General features: G+C 35.6%; 1 protein-coding gene and 1 pseudogene across 1 annotated transcript; one reads left to right on the top strand and one right to left on the bottom strand.

The window, feature by feature from the left end:
- The first annotated feature begins 4280 nt into the window (after positions 1-4280).
- LOC6031095 (zinc finger and SCAN domain-containing protein 26) lies at positions 4281-5945 on the top strand. The gene is made up of 2 exons (XM_001841890.2): positions 4281-4414; positions 4476-5945. The coding sequence occupies exons 1-2, from the start codon at positions 4375-4377 to the stop codon at positions 5855-5857; spliced, it is 1422 nt and encodes a 473-aa protein (XP_001841942.2). The 5' UTR covers positions 4281-4374; the 3' UTR covers positions 5858-5945.
- Positions 5946-15061: 9116 nt separating this feature from the next.
- LOC119769372 lies at positions 15062-16214 on the bottom strand (annotated as a pseudogene).
- Between the last annotated feature and the right edge of the window lie 917 nt (positions 16215-17131).

The following is a 17131-nucleotide window of genomic DNA, read 5'->3' as shown; positions in this document are numbered from 1 at the left end:
GTGAATTTTCAGTGAATAAGCCGGTGAGCGAAGTTAAAAGCTAGTATGCAGATCGGAAGGAAAGGGGTCAAGAAACAGCTTTACGAACAGCAGAACAAAGCAGAGGGAGCGATTTCTTGGGGCTTTTCTTCACCCTCTCTGACTTGTTGCGCTGCGATTCTACGATTCTAATTAGATTCCTTTTCAGAATTTGGATTGAGTTAAGCGGATTACGCACTTCAGCGGTATACGCACTTCGATGCCAACATTTCAAAAAGCATCATGTACAAACCATGCGTTTTGAGAAAAACGCATTTGAATGTTGAGCATCCATTTTCAATTACCATTTTTATATAAAAGCAAAATAAGATGTTCTAATGATAACAAACGATGAAAAACGTTGCTTTTGTTGATACTTGATCATCTATATTCAATAAAACATTATTTCCGTAATTTTATTTGAGAAAAACAAACATAACTTCTTTTGAAATCACCAACGTCGATATCACCCTGCTGTCACTGAGGGGGGCGCTTTGTTATGATTCGTTTTTCTTCGCCGAATGTACATGGCGCTTTTTTCATGTTGCTTTTTTCGTCACGAGGTTTATGTAGCCTTTTGTTTGACAGGTTGACAGGGCTATATAAACAGGTACTGCTGATGGCAGAGATTTTGTTTATGTTACTTTATTTAAAATCATGATTAAACAGACTTTACTGAAGTAACTTTTGCTCATTTTTGGTGGAGAGGTAGCTTATTAGAAGTACTTTCAGAATATACAATAACCCAGAAAGTGTCAAAATGTACATGATGCCTTTTGAAATGTTACCGTCGACTTCGGAAGGAACCGGTCAAGAAAAAAATCAAATGGGCAGCAGCGGCAGCGTGAGCAAGTCAGAGAGAGTGAAGAAAGGCCCCAAGAAATCGCTCCCTCTCCTTTGTGCTGCTGTTCGTAAAGCTGTTTTTTGACCCCTTTCCTTCCGATCGGCTGCAGACTAGCCTTTCGGAAGGAACCGGTCAAGAAAAAAAATCAAGTGAGAGTGTGTGCAACATGGAGTTAAACCACTGACGTCAGTGGGTAAACTAAAAAAAACTAAAAAAAAAACACGCCACACGCACGAGCACGATCAGCACAATCCAAAAACTCACAACAGATTTAATTAGTTACCTGTATAAAAACCAGGGCGGCACTAGTGGTACTCGCTGCAAAGGGAGTAACCCTTTTGAAAGGGTAAAGCCAGTGAGGTGAAGTCAAAGGGTGGTTTTCACCCTTTTAAAAGGATAAAGTGTACCCTTTTGCAAAGGGTAATCCTCGAATACGGCTTTCTAGGCCCAGTGAAAAAAAAAATACAATTTAACTCAAAAATGACGAACTTCTCGTCACAGTGTCCTGATGCAAACAATGATCGAGCTCGAGCTGTCACAGCCCTGCGAAGTATGTTGGCTGACATATCGGGCAGTCAGTCAAAAAACCAGCTAGAAGTCGCCTGACAAAAAACTTTTGCCAGAAAGAGATAGGAAACCTGATGCAAATAATCGTCCAGCTGTAATGTAAACATACTTTGAATGTATTGGTAAATTTCTGACTAGAAAGCCTTATACCGTTTAAAAGGATACTTTCAACCCTTTGAACCGGTAACTTTAGTTTTGAGTGTACAACTTTCATAGAGATATCCACGGTTTCTGACATGCACACTTTGATACTGTGTTTACACTAGGTCTATTCCCGTACCTGCAGAATTGCAGAATTTCTGCAGCTTCTGCAGAATTCTGCAGCCCGCATAAGTCACTTTTTTGCAGCACGTTCCCGTACTTTTCAACTCGCTCTCTTCATCTCTCTCTTTTGCAGAAGTTCTGCAAGGAGAGAAGCAGCAACTATTTTGCCTGGGTAGCGCGTTCCAGTACTTTTTCTGCAATATTGTACACAGTTGAATGGATTTACTCAAATTGGGTATGAAAGTTATTTAATTATTTCAAAAAATTAAAATAGAGGGATTGACGAGGGGATTGAGAAAAACAGTAATTGAAAGGAGTTTGCCTCTAGAACGGGGGCATTATTTTTTTATTCAACTTAATATTTTATTTTAAAGCATGTACCATTTATTAGGTAACTAGAAATAAATTATGCTTAGGTAGAAATTATACATTAAAAATTATTCAAAACTTTTACATTAGGTAAAAAAATAGTGAGGGTTGCAGGTACGTTTTACAAAAATAATTAAAAAATGACAAACACGTACCATAAATACACGTTTTAACAGCAAAATGTTTAAAAGATTATTCAGGAAACCATAAATAAATTATAAATGGATGTCACATAGAAGAACAACGGTGATGCAGCGAAATTGACAAATTTTAAAAAATAAGTGAATCACAAAATCATAAAATTAGAAATCTAGACATTTAGAAATTCATGATTAAAAATATTTACAAAAAACTTATATTTTCAAATTGAGAAACATAAAAAAAATCTGATATTTGAGAAATTTAAAAATGCAAATATTTATATCAGAAAAAAAATAAAACACAAATTCAAAGCCTCGTTCAAAGCTTGAAAAATACAAATAATTAAAAAATAAATATATCAAAATGTTCAAAATATCAAAAAAAATCATAATTTTAAAAATTCAAATTAAACTTAAAAGTTCTTAAACTTAAAAATTCTTATATTTTGAAATTCTGAATAAAAAAATCAAAAGTTTGAATATTTCAGAGTCCAGAACACCAAAAATTCAAAAGCTACAATTAAAAAAAAAGGTTGCTAAAAAATTTCAAAAATAAGTAATGTTTTAAAATTCTGTGAATCAAAAATTTTAAAATTCAGATATTAAAAAAAATACTCTATTTTCCGAAGAACTTGTCAAAATTTCCAACCTCTAAAACCTCTAATCTGAGCTTCTAACCTAAAATATGACTCCAATAAAAAATTGTACTTTTTATGATTCAAGATGGCGGCATTTAAAAATTTCCGAATTTTAGAATTTAAATTTCTTAAAATAGAAGAATTCGACAAAACCACATCAAATTTTTTTGGTTCATATAAGAATACAAATTGGTAGCACCGTTAAAGGTACAATGAATTATTTGCCAATTAAATTTACCTATTATTTAAACAAACATATTTAGTCTTTTCACAATCAATTGAAGATCAAAAATTATTTCTAAACAAATATTTATTTGAAATTATTAAACACAAAAGAAATGTGTCTTTTAAAAGATTTTTGAAACAATCTGTTATTATAATATTTTTTTTGTTGAGGTATTAGCCGTGCTGTAATACTGACTTTAGCTATCTTTTTTTTGTCAGGTTAAAATATTAACACTAAAAAATCGCTATATCATAAAGAACTAAGCCTGAAACCGTTCTCATTAAAAACAGACATTAGAAAAACTACCCCAAAAATCCATTAATTCAAAATATACAAACTTCCCTTCAAAAAGACTACTTTAATTTAGTAATAATAAAACATAAAGTTTATTGCAACTAATAATTAAATTGATGATTTCACCCAACTTGCTAATTTTACGTAAGCGTGTACTCAACATCCATCACACCAAATTGCAGTAACTTTTCAACAAGAAAGAGAAGAGAGAGCTTGCAGAAAAGTACGGGAACGGTTTTGCTGCAACTTCTACCTCTCTCACTGCAGAAGTTCTACCTGAGAGAAAAGTTACTTTTGTTGCAGAAAAGTACGGGAACGCTCTGCTGCCGTTTTTGTGCAGAATTGCATAATTCTGCAGTACGGGAATATACCTACTATTTTTACGCAGACATAGGCAAATCGAGTAGCCGAACTGGCCTGTAAAAACCAGCTGTTCACCACGTGCTCGTGGTATAACAAAGGACACAGCTGATTTTGGCAGACGAATCATTCTACTCGATTTGCCTATGTCTGCGTATAAATTTTGTTACAAACTAACACACTCTCGCGCGTGGATATCTCTATAGAGTTATCTACGTGCGCATGTATTGCGTGTACGTACACGAAGGATTTTTAGGTTAAAATTTGTACCCGCCAGCAAAAACAAATGGTGAGCTAGTGTGCGTGAGATCGGGCTTAGATAACTCTATTCAGTTACACTGGTAAACAGCATTACACTTTTTTCAGTTCACTTTTACACACTTGTATGGGATTTTTCAGTTCAAGTATGATTACACACTTTCGTGTAATCATACTTGAACTGAAAAATGCCATACAAGTGTGTAAAAGTGAACTGAACAGTGTGTAATGTTGATTATCAGTGTACGCGATCGCAAACAATTTAGTTTTTTTTGTGTACTTCTAGATTTTTGTGTGATAAACAAAAACAAAAGTACCACAAAATAATTTTCATTCGCGCGCATTCAGTTTCGTCTTTTCTCCACAATTTTTTTCACAAATTTTCCTAAAACTAGAATGGAAGAATCTCCCGAACTGGTAGACTCTTCGTCGGATGGTAGAGCTCGCCACATTTTATTCATTAAAAATCATTAAAATGCGTTAATTTCTTCCAACAGCAACCGCAGACGAAGAAGAGGCCAGTTTGGTCTGCGACGAAGTCGAACTGCGGGATGTTTTGAGCACCGAAATTGAAATCAAAGAAGAGGAGGTCGAGCTGGATGAGGGGACGTTTCTTCCGGCTGACGACACTCCGGACCCGATCGGCGGCGGCACGTGCCGGGACGATGATGACAGTGCAACGGGTGCCTCGACGGCGTCGGCCGACGAAGCCGTTAGGAAGGAAGCATTGGAGTTTCGGAGTCGGAAGAGGAGGGGAAAAAAGTCCGGCTCGTCGACGGAGTCAGCGGATGAAGGTGGTGGCAGAAAGAAGCGGAGGGCCAAACCAGCTTTGACGGTGAAGAGTAAGAGGAAGCGAAGAAAACCTAAATTTGATGGTTTGGTCATGCCACGGTTCGTTCCCGGAATGATGGTCCAGCGTAGTAAGAAGTACCTTTGTCTGGAGTGTGGCCAGCAGTTTGATTCGATATTTCGGTTTACGACTCACACGAAACGGTGGCATTTGGCGGCGTTGCCAGGATATCCACATTGTTGCTTCTACTGTCCGCGAAAGTTTCGGGGGAAAAGGGCCTTGCATCGGCACTTGCAGATTCACAGCCGGCTGGAGCCGTTGCGATGTCCCATTTGCCGAGGTTCTTATCACTCGGCCTTTGGGATGGCCAACCATTTGGAAATTCATAAAGCTGAAGCTCAAACTGTTCAAAAGAAACCGGAAGTTACGCAGCAAAACTTTAAGAATTCGATCTACTCGAAAAATGTGACTCCCCTCGACAACGTTTGCTTCGTTTGTGGCGCGACGGAAGCCTCGGAAGATGATCTGAAAACTCACCTGAAGACCGCCCACCAAGGAATGCTTCAGTGTAAAGCCTGCTACGAAATGGTCCCAACCGCCGCGGAGTTGCTCGACCACGTCGACACAGTCCACAACAATCAAGCCGAGCTAACGTACTACCGTTGTCCGCTGCAGCACTGCAGCCGGTCCTTCCTCTCCGCCGCAGAAATGCGAAAACACTCGCAAGCTTGCGTCCCCCCGCCACCAAAGCCCGCAAGCCGCCCCCATTCCGGCACTCCGATGGTCTGTGACATCTGCGGGCTGACCTACTACGAGCTGGACCACTTTGTGACGCACATGCGCCTGCACGGGACACTTTCGCGCGAGATTAGCGGCTACGGCAACTGCAAGTTGTGCGCGTTTGTGGTGAAGAGTCCGGGCGAGCAGGCCCTGCACATGGTCCAGCAGCACGGGTACCGGGATCGGTTGGCGTCGCTGGTTGACGCGTACGGCAAGTTGAACATTGTGCCGCCGAAGGAGGAGAAGGAACGAGGCCGAGGCGAGGAAACGGACAGTGAGTCTGGGTCTGAGAGCAGTGACGGCGGTTGAGGCGGTGAGTTGGTAGTTTTAAATGTGGCTGCATTTTATGACTGAACGGAAATAAGTGTTTTACTCATCTAAAAACTATTCGAACCGCTCTGAAACTAATCAAAGAATCGTCTTCGCGGTAAACAAAACGCAGTGGGCCTTGCTAATAAACACTAAATACACACGAACATTTTTAATGTATTTAAATATTGAAAATCGATAATCTTTTTTTTGTATTTTTGAGTTTTTATTTTTTTTTTCAATTTATAATTTTAGAATATTGAAATATTTGAATATATTTGTGAATTTTTAAATTTTTATGTTTGAACTTCCGTTTTTTGCATTTTAAATTTTTAGAGCTTTGGAATTCAAAAATTATAATTTCTTTCTTTTAATTTTCTATTTTTCAATTTAAAATTTGTAATTAATTGTTTTTAATGTTTAATTTTTTTTTATTTTAGAAATTTTGAACTTGAATATCTTTAATTTTTAGAATTTCAAAATTTCAGAATTTTCTTTAAATTAAAACTTAAAGAATGTTAGAATTTAGGTATCAGGGAGTTTAAAAATCAAATCAGATTATTCGCTCTACAGCATTGCCTTAGCGTTCTCGATTGCGAAATTCCTACTCGAAACTAAGTGCCCGAAGGCTGGATTGTTGAGGCAATTGCCATCCTCTTTTTACACCTAAGCTTCCATCCACCCCGGGATTCGAACTGACGACCTTTGGATTGTTAGTCCAACTGCCTACCAGCGACTCCACCGAGGCAGGATCCAGGGAGACGACTCCTACACATGGACAGAGCTATCGACCGAACCCTACCGGGGCCAACATTTACTTCCCCGTCCGACGGAAGGCGTAATCAGACAAATCTCGTCTCGAAAAATCCTACCGGAACCTTCTGGAATCGAACCCAGGCCGACTGGGTGAGAGGCAACCACGCTTACCCCTACACCGCGGGTCCCGGCGTTAAACCTTTTAATTGTAGGATTCCAAAATTTTTAAACATCTGATTTTTTTATTTTTTAAATAATTTTTAGATTTTTGAAATTCTAAAATATTAGATGTTTAAAATGCTGATTTCTATTTTGTTTATTTTAAACTTTTAGACTTTTTGTTTTTTTTTTTAATTTTTTGGAAATTTTGTAAATTTTTTTTAGCAATTTTTAGTTTTCGTTGTTTTTTTAAATTCATATTTTTTAGTTTAGAAATTCTGAAGTCAAAGATTCCAAAATTTTAGAATTTAAGAAAAATTTTAAAGTTTTGGAATTTAAGATTTTTAAAATTTAAGAGCAAAGAATGTTCAAATATATAATTCCAGGATTTTAGAACTTCTAAATTTTAAGAATTTTTCATAGTTTTGGATTTTAAGATTTGTAGAATTATATAATACACAAATTTTATAATGTTAAAAGTTATTAAATTTGAGAATTTCAGATTTCTTAGAATTTTTGAATTTCATAATTTATGAACTCTCTTATTTGTAAAATAGTTTTTTTGAAACCGATTTTTCATTGTTTTTCAGTAAACAAAACTTAAAGGGGTTCCAGATGAACAAACAATGAACAATCTAAAGCATTTTTGAATTAAATAATTCGTAAATTGATCGGAAACCGATCGAAAAACTAACTCGATGAATTGATAGTTCAAGAATTTGTAAAATTTTAATGTTCTCAAATTAAAAAAAAAATATAAAAAATCTTTGACTTTTGAATTCAAACAGTCTATGATTCTTAATTTTAAAAATCTAAAAATTAAAAATGTTGAAATTTTTCTTTCTGAAATTTTAAATTACAACAAATCTTGAGTTTTAAAATCGTAAAATTTCAAACACCTTTTTTTATTTCGAATTAAAAAAGAATTGAAATTTGAAATTTTAGAAATGTGTAAAAAAATGTCGTTGGTTCAAAAATTCGAAACCTCAAAATTTTAAATAGTATTACAGAATTTTAAAACCTAACTTTTAGAAATTTAGGTTTATTTTTCTAGAAGCACAAGCGAACGCAAGTTAAGAAGGCATTAGACTATGACAAACAAACAAGTTGTGCAACCTTTCAAACATAAAAAAGTGCGAGTTTGTTTTCCTTTGTCAGTCAGACAAAATATTATTAATCGATAACGATGTCCAGATTTTTTTTTAAAAGGACCAATAAACTATTGTCTTTCATATGTTTATAGGACCTAATAAAAAAAAACTCTAGATATGAACAATAACATCACAAATTTAAACTTAATTTTGTAGTAAACCATGAAATTGATCAAATCTTCGTCAAAATCTAATTTATTTATCTCTTCCAAACAAAATAAAAACAATCACACGTCCGTCATCTCCAAATTATTCCAACAGAATGACACATGAGAGTGACGCGCTCTCACTCTCACGTCAGACGCATACGCATCAGCTCCCTATTCCTAAACGTCATCATTTTTCTCGCAAACAATAGCAGTGATGCCAAATACACTTGAACGAATTAAAAAGTCTGCAAATAAACCTTTTTTTCTTACGAATGTTTTTGTTTATTATTAGTTTGGTCGTATTCTCTACATTACCCCCCTTCTCTACTCTTTTGTTCTATGAATATTTGTATTAAATCATATTACTCAAAAATTATATTATATTAAAAGTTAAAAAAATATTGCAAATATTATCACACATTCAATAATAAAAAATGGTTCTGTCTTTTACGTTTCAAAATCAAATCACATGTTTTCAAAATAAACGATTGATGTTGTTTCATTAATCAACTTCCTTCTAACCTTTTTGTAACTTCAAACTAACCGAAAGTTCAAATGTATTGCAGTTTAAACTCCATTTATTTTCTTTTAAAATGCATTTTTCCCTTAAATTAATTCCCTAGCTCGACTCATTCTCTCTCTTCTTCAAAACCTACTGTAAATTCCGAATTCATTGCGGTTTATTCAATTATCATCAAATCATTTTCATTGAAATACTTTTCATTTCTTCAGTTTGAAATCATTCTCATTTATTTCGCCCCTCGAAATTAAGTCTCTAGCTCAACTCTATTCAACTCAATTGCAACTTCAAAACATACTGGAAATTCCAAATTCCCTGCAGTCCAATCAAGTATCTTCAAATCTAGATTAAATTTTCAAAACAACCTATCCCTCATGGGTTTCCTATGCAGATACGGCCTTTTGAAATTTTAATCGAGAAATCTACTTCATTAAAACAAATTTCATATATTCCTCCTTCTAGAATCAATCTTTAGTTCAATTAAAAGGCGTTTAGTTTTCTAAACCGATTGAAATACTCGAACCCATGACAGAGCATTTTACTGCTTCCGATTTCTACCGATATCATTCTCATTGATTTCACCTCTCCATATTAATTCTCCAATTTAATTAATCTTAATTGTAACTTCAAAACATACTGGAAATTCCAAATACATTTTTATCAAGAACTACCACATCTTCATTAAAATAATTTTCATTTTTTTTTTAAGTCAATTTCCAGTTCAATTTAAAGGAATGTAGATATCTAGGCTACCGTTTCTTGAAATTGTAACTTCAATCCCGATTTAAATATTCAAACCCATTGCAATACATTTAATAGTTTTAGATTTCGTTTGTTTGAAATCTTTCTCATTTATTTAACCCTTGAAATTAATTCTCTAACTCAATTTATGCTCTAGCTCAACTACATTGCAACTTCAAAATCTACTGAAAATTCTATGTTCCTTGCAGTTAAATCAAGTGTCTCCAAATCTACTACTACCTTTTGAGAGTCAATAAACCCATGGCAGAGCAGTCTTCTGCTTTGGATTTCTTCTTTTTTTTTTATATCATTCTCATTTAGGGTATATTGCCACAGAGTCTGTGATATTGCTATTTTGGACCCGCTATGCTCCTATTTCGCCCCTCGAAAAACACATTCTAGTTCAATTCATCAATTAATTACCGGGAATTTCAAACTTATTTCAGTTTATTCAAGTATCATTAAATCATCTTCATTTAAATAATTTTCAATTATTTCTACTTTGAGAATCAATCATCAGTTCAACTAAAAGTTGGGTAGATTTTAAGGCTATCGTTTCCAATTTGTGCTTTTAGAACTGATTTAAATACTCAACCCCGTTTCAGAACATTCTACTACCTTCGATTTCTTCTGTTTGAAAACATTCTCATTTATTTACCCCTTGATATTCATTCTCTTGCATATCTCAATTGTAACTTCTAAACTTACTGGAAATTCAAGATTCCTTGCAGTTAAATCACTTCATTCTACTTCATTTAAATAAATGTCATGTATTCCTCTTTTGGGAGTCAATCTTTCGTTCAATTAAAAAGGCGTGTAGTTTTCTAGGCTACCGTTTCTTGAAATTGTAACTTCTATACCGATTGATAATATTCATACTTATTGCAGAATTGCATTCTATCACTCTTTTTTTTTATTATTATTATTTCGCACCTATAAATTCATTCTCTAGTTGAATTACTCAATTACTTACTGAAAATTCCAAATGCATTGCAGTTTAATCAAGTATCAAAATCATTTTCAATGAAATAATTTTCATTTATTTCTCTTTTGAGAATCAATCTTCAGTTCCACTAAAATTTGGGTAGATTCAAGGCTACCGTTTCCAAAATTTTTGCTTTCAAAACTAATTGAAATACTCAAACAACATTCTACTGCTTTCGATTTCTTCTTTTATTTTTTTAATTCATACTCATTTATTTCGCCCCTCGAAATTAATTCTCTAGTTCAATTTATTCTCCTCGTGTCGATTGCAACTTCAAAATTTACTCCAGATTCCAATCATCGTCAAATAATTTTCAATGAAATAATTTTCATACATTCCTCTATTGAGTTTCAATCTTTGGTTCGATTAAAAGGCGTGTAGTTTTTAGGCTACCGTTTCTTAAAATTGCAATTTCATTCTACTGCTTCCGATCTCTTCTTTTTTTTTAAATCATACTCATTTATTTCGCCCTTCGAAATAAATTTTCTATGTCAATTTAGTCTCGCCATGTCGATTGCAACTTCAAAATTAACTCCAGATTCCAATCATCGTCAAATAATTTTCAATGAAATAATTTTTATGCATTCCTCTATTGAGTTTCAATCTTTGGTTCAATTAAAAGGCGTGTAGTTTTTTTTTATAGGCTACCGTTTCTAAAAATTGCAACTTCAATACAATCCAGAAATATTCAAGCCCATGACAGAGCATTCTTCTTCTTTTTTATATTCATACTAATTTATTTCGCCCCTCAAAATAAATTCTCTATGTCAATTTAGTTTCCTCATGTCGATTGCAACTTCAAATTAACTCCAGATTCCAATCATCGTCAAATAATTTCCAATGAAATAATTTTCATACATTCCTCTATTGAGTTTCAATCTTTGGTTCAATTAAAAGGCGTGTAGTATTTAGGCTACCGTTTCTTAAAATTGCAACTTTAATACAATCCAGAAATACGCAAGCCCATGACAGAGCATTCTTCTTCTTTTTTATATTCATACTAATTTATTTCGCCCCTCAAAATAAATTCTCTATGTCAATTTAGTTTCCTCATGTCGATTGCAACTTCAAATTAACTCCAGATTCCAATCATCGTCAAATAATTTCCAATGAAATAATTTTCATACATTCCTCTATTGAGTTTCAATCTTTGGTTCAATTAAAAGGCGTGTAGTATTTAGGCTACCGTTTCTTAAAATTGCAACTTTAATACAATCCAGAAATACGCAAGCCCATGACAGAGCATTCTTCTTCTTTTTTATATTCATACTAATTTATTTCGCCCCTCAAAATAAATTCTCTATGTCAATTTAGTTTCCTCATGTCGATTGCAACTTCAAATTAACTCCAGATTCCAATCATCGTCAAATAATTTCCAATGAAATAATTTTCATACATTCCTCTATTGAGTTTCAATCTTTGGTTCAATTAAAAGGCGTGTAGTATTTAGGCTACCGTTTCTTAAAATTGCAACTTCAATACAATCCAGAAATACTCAAACCCATGACAGAGCATTCTACTGCTTCCGATCTCTTCTTTTTTTTAATTCATACTCATTTATTTCGCCTCTCAAAATAAATTCTCTATGTCAATCTAGTCTCCTCATGTCGATTGCAACTTCAAAATTTACTCCAGAATCCAATCATCGTCAAATAATTTTCAGTGAAATAATTTTCATACATTCCTCTATTGAGTTTCAATCTTTGGTTCAATTAAAAGGCGTGTAGTTTTTAGGCTACCGTTTCTTAAAATTGCAACTTCAATACAATCCAGAAATACTCAAGCCCATGACAGAGCATTCTACTGCTGCCGATCTCTTCTTTTTTTTAATTCATACTCATTTATTTCGCCTCTCAAAATAAATTCTCTATGTCAATCTAGTCTCCTCATGTCGATTGCAACTTCAAATTAACTCCAGATTCCAATCATCGTCAAATAATTTCCAATGAAGTAATTTTCATACATTCCTCTATTGAGTTTCAATCTTTGGTTCAATTAAAAGGCGTGTAGTATTTAGGCTACCGTTTCTTAAAATTGCAACTTTAATACAATCCAGAAATACGCAAGCCCATGACAGAGCATTCTTCTTCTTTTTTTATATTCATACTAATTTATTTCGCCCCTCGAAATAAGTTCTCATGTCGATTGCAACAACAAAATTTACTTCAGATTCCAATCATCGTCAAATAATTTTCAATGAAATAATTTTCATACATTCCTCTATTGAGTTTCAATCTTTGGTTCAATTAAAAGGCGTGTAGTATTTAGGCTACCGTTTCTTAAAATTGCAACTTTAATACAATCCAGAAATACGCAAGCCCATGACAGAGCATTCTTCTTCTTTTTTTATATTCATACTAATTTATTTCGCCCCTCGAAATAAGTTCTCTATGTCAATTTAGTTTCCTCATGTCGATTGCAACTTCAAATTAACTCCAGATTCCAATCATCGTCAAATAATTTCCAATGAAATAATTTTCATACATTCCTCTATTGAGTTTCCTTCTTTGGTTCAATTAAAAGGCGTGTAGTTTTTAGGCTACCGTTTCTTAAAATTGCAACTTCAATACAATCCAGAAATACTCAAACCCATGACAGAGTATTCTACTGCTTCCGATCTCTTCTTTTTTTTTTTAGTTCATACTCATTTATTTCGCCCCTCGAAATAAATTCTCTGTGTTAATTTAGTCTCCTCATGTCGATTGCAACAACAAAATTTACTTCAGATTCCAATCATCGTCAAATAATTTTCAATGAAATAATTTTCATACATTCCTCTATTGAGTTTCACTCTTTGGTTCAATTAAAAGGCGTGTAGTTTTTAAGCTACCGTTTCTTAAAATTGCAACTTCAATACAATTAAAAAAATCATACTCATTTATTTCGCCCCTCAAAATAAATTCTCTATGTCAATTTAGTCTCCTCATGTCGATTGCAACTTCAAAATCAACTCCTGATTCCAATCATCGTCAAATCATTTTCAATAAAATAATTTTCATACATTCCTCTATCCAGTTTCAATCTTTGGTTCAATTAAAAGGCGTGTAGTTTTCTAGGCTACCGTTTCTTATAATTGTATCTTCCAAACCTGATTGAAAACAAAAATACCCAAATTAAACCCAGTTCTATACGTGGCTTCCACCTGACCATTTTTTTTTTATAGATTTGTATCTACTACTCCTTCAGGGCCGAGATCATTGTGATTGGGAACGTACGCCCGCTCAATCACCTTTTTATCATAAACCAGTATTCGTAAAAATCCACGCATCTTTCTATTTATTTTTAATTGCTTAAGCTCTCTTTAGCTATTTTTTTTTTTTTTTGTTTGTTTTAGCTCTCTTTAGCTATTTTTTTTTGTTTTAGCTCTCTTTAGCTAGATACTTTTTTTTTGGTTCTCTTTCAATAGTTGGGGCATTCGCCAACAATTGTTTTGTTGTTTTAGCTCTCTTTAGCTAGTTGGGGCATTCGCCAACTTTTGTACATATTTGCTCTCTTTAGCATGTTGGGGCGTTCGCCAACTTTCATTAGTACTCTTCAGTTGGTTGGGAGATTCGCCAACCACCCCCTTCACATTACCACAATCATCTCATTTTCATTCTTTTCTTTATTCACACTATACTCACCTACCGACTATGCCATGTAGTAAACCATGAAATTGATCAAATCTTCGTCAAAATCTAATTTATTTATCTCTTCCAAACAAAATAAAAACAATCACACGTCCGTCATCTCCAAATTATTCCAACAGAATGACACATGAGAGTGACGCGCTCTCACTCTCACGTCAGACGCATACGCATCAGCTCCCTATTCCTAAACGTCATCATTTTTCTCGCAAACAATAGCAGTGATGCCAAATACACTTGAACGAATTAAAAAGTCTGCAAATAAACCTTTTTTTCTTACGAATGTTTTTGTTTATTATTAGTTTGGTCGTATTCTCTACAAATTTTAGGACCCAATTGTAAATAATTCGATTGAACCGAAATCCTGTTCCTGTTATTAACCCTCTACAACCCAACCCCGCCTTTAGACGAGCTTCGATTTAAAAAATCGCCAAAAAACCATTTTCAACCAATTTTTGATCTTTAAAAAGCATTGGAAAGAAAAACACTTAAAATTTTAGAAAATGTATTGGTTGAAAGTTTTACTTGTTTTATGTGACTTTGCCAATGTTTTTAAAAATGTCATTTTTCTAGAGGTCAACTTTGACTGTGTTTTGTACTAACATTTCCTATATTTTAAGTAAAAAGAAGTATGCAGTATTTTTAAGTGTCCCAGACTATGCCTCTACGCATTTTTTACAATTTAAATGAAAATGGTGCCATTTTATAGCAGAAAATATGAAAAACAAGCAAAAAATTGAAAAAGTGACTGTAAAAATATGAAAAAATAACATAGGCAAAATGTAATGATAGAAGGTGGTAGAAAAGGCCAAATACTACCAAAAACAAACATACACTAAACAAGATAAATGAAAATTAAAATATTAAAAATGAAACACGAAAAACATAAAACAAGAGAAGTAAAGTTTTTCGTGGAACAATAGTTGCTCAAAATGACCTCCTGAACACGGGAAAAATAAAAAAATTCTAAAAAAAAATTGGGCAGTAGAGGGTTAACAAAACAAGTTTGTTTTTCAATTTTTACACCAAATTCAAACTCCGCACCTGACACTCGCTCGACACATCGACCCACTCAGTGCGTTCCGTTTGAATTCCGTTTAGAATTCCGCTTGAGCGAAAAAAGTTCGATTCGAATTCTAAACAGTGTTCGTTTTAGAATCTAAAACGCATTCCGTTTCAAACGCAACAACCGGTTCCGTTTGAGTTTTCGCCGCAAATCGGTTTAAGCGGAATTCAAACGGAATTGAATCCGAATGGACGGATAAGATTTGACAGCTTCTTCTTCTTCTTGTTTTTCTTTCTTTTTGATTTTCTTTTTGTTGAAATTAGATCGAAATTTAACACTGATTGAACCGTTTTGGCCTATTTAGGCAATTTTTATTAATATTTAAAAATTAAACAAGAAAAACACTCCCCACCATGAATCCCTAGGTTTTTAATTACATAAATTTGTAAGTTTCACAATATATTAATAACACTTAAAGGTCTAGACAGCACCTCTGAGGTGTCGGTCTTCTTATCGTCTTCTTCGGACTTCTTGGCAGTATTGACCTCGTCGCGCTTCTTGGCGGTTTCGGTCACTTTCTTGGCCTCCTTCTTTGTGACCTTCTTGGCAGCCTTGATTGTCCTCCTCCGGAACCGACCAACCTGCGCGAGTCACGTATCGACGACAGTCGGGACCGGCGACGAATATGCTGCTGGCGACGGCACAGGGTCAGAACCTTCAGGAACTCGGCTATGACCTCCTTGCGCTCCTGCACCACCGGCGTGATGAGATGCTGGATCTTGGGCGCCTTCAACTTGGTCTTCTTGCCGTCCATCTCTGGCAGTGGGCGCTTCACCACAAACTGGCGGACGTCGTCCTCTTTGGACAGGATGCACAGTTTGCGGATGTTGGTTGCTCGCTTCGATTCAAGACGACGCGGCACGCCGACAGCAAAAGTGGCCCTTCTTCAGCAGCAGACTGACACGCGGGTTGGTCAGCACGCCTTGCTTGTCGTTGACATCGGCAATCTTGAAGACGTATAACTTCTATTCATCGCCCAGATGATCGGCACCGACTTCCACACCTATGCGCTTGTCGTAAAAGTGGCGCAGAATGGGGTCATCTATGATCTCGATGGGTTTCTAGGCCCCCGTAGTTATTCCGGCGCCTTCTCTTCTTCCTTAGCCGGCTTATTCACGGGCCCTAAAAGAGATAAATATATTACTTTTCTAGTCCAATTATCAAACTAATACAATTCTTACCCGTCCTTATTATATCGCATCATTCAGCGATGTCGAGGCCTTGACATCAATCGGAAGAATCTGATCGCAACCCCGGCACTAGACGGCACAACAAGACGCCCATCGCAATCAGCAATCCGGAATGTGGTACTGCGCCACCGATCGACACTTCCTTCTCTTGCCATCTTCCGCTGATCGACGCATCACCAGTCGTTCGGCATAGCACAGGCGGCCGCGGCACAGTAAACAAAGCGCATGTCGTGCTCGTTGCCGTCGATCGTGGCACTGAAACTTCCGTCCGGTCGCTAAACCGCGGCCACTCCGTCGATGATGGCGCGCTGATCAAGCCGCGACAGACCATCGCCGAGGGCCACCAACATCGTAATGCCGGCGTACTTGATGGCCTGAGGACCCCAGACCGCAGCACTCCGGCGGAAGTTCACCACCTGCTGCGAAAAAAAAATGAAAGAAGTCTTCAGATTAATCCAAATTAATCCAAAGAATCAAAGGCCTACTTGGCCAGCAAAATTTTTAAAACGCGAACAAAATATTTACTTGGCGCGATTTCCTCCGCGGGGACTTCGACTGCTGCGTCCATCACGAGACTTGCTGGCACTTTGTCGGCACTCGAAAAAAATCCTGATTGAGCAAGTTTGACATTTGCTTCAGCAGGCAACACTCACACGCTTAAAGAAAAACCGCTTCGGCGAAACGCGGCGAAATGTCATCGAGGTTCCGCCGTACACCAGCAGGTGTCGCCCTTGTGCAAAAAATGCTCAAACGGAATCGAAACGGAACCCAATCAGACAATCTGTTTAGAATATTTCGAACCAATTTTCGAAGCGGAATTCGAAGCGGAATGAACCCGTCAAGCGGAGAACGATTTGATTGGGGATTAGCTCTGCACATTTTTTACCAAAACGGTAACAAAGTGTGTCGTTCCAAATTATCGTGTTTTCGC

The sequence above is a fragment of the Culex quinquefasciatus genome, chromosome 3 (genome assembly GCF_015732765.1).
Source record: "Culex quinquefasciatus strain JHB chromosome 3, VPISU_Cqui_1.0_pri_paternal, whole genome shotgun sequence".
NCBI classification, from domain to species: Eukaryota; Metazoa; Arthropoda; class Insecta; order Diptera; family Culicidae; genus Culex; species Culex quinquefasciatus.
This window is presented reverse-complemented; position numbering and strand designations above follow the sequence as displayed.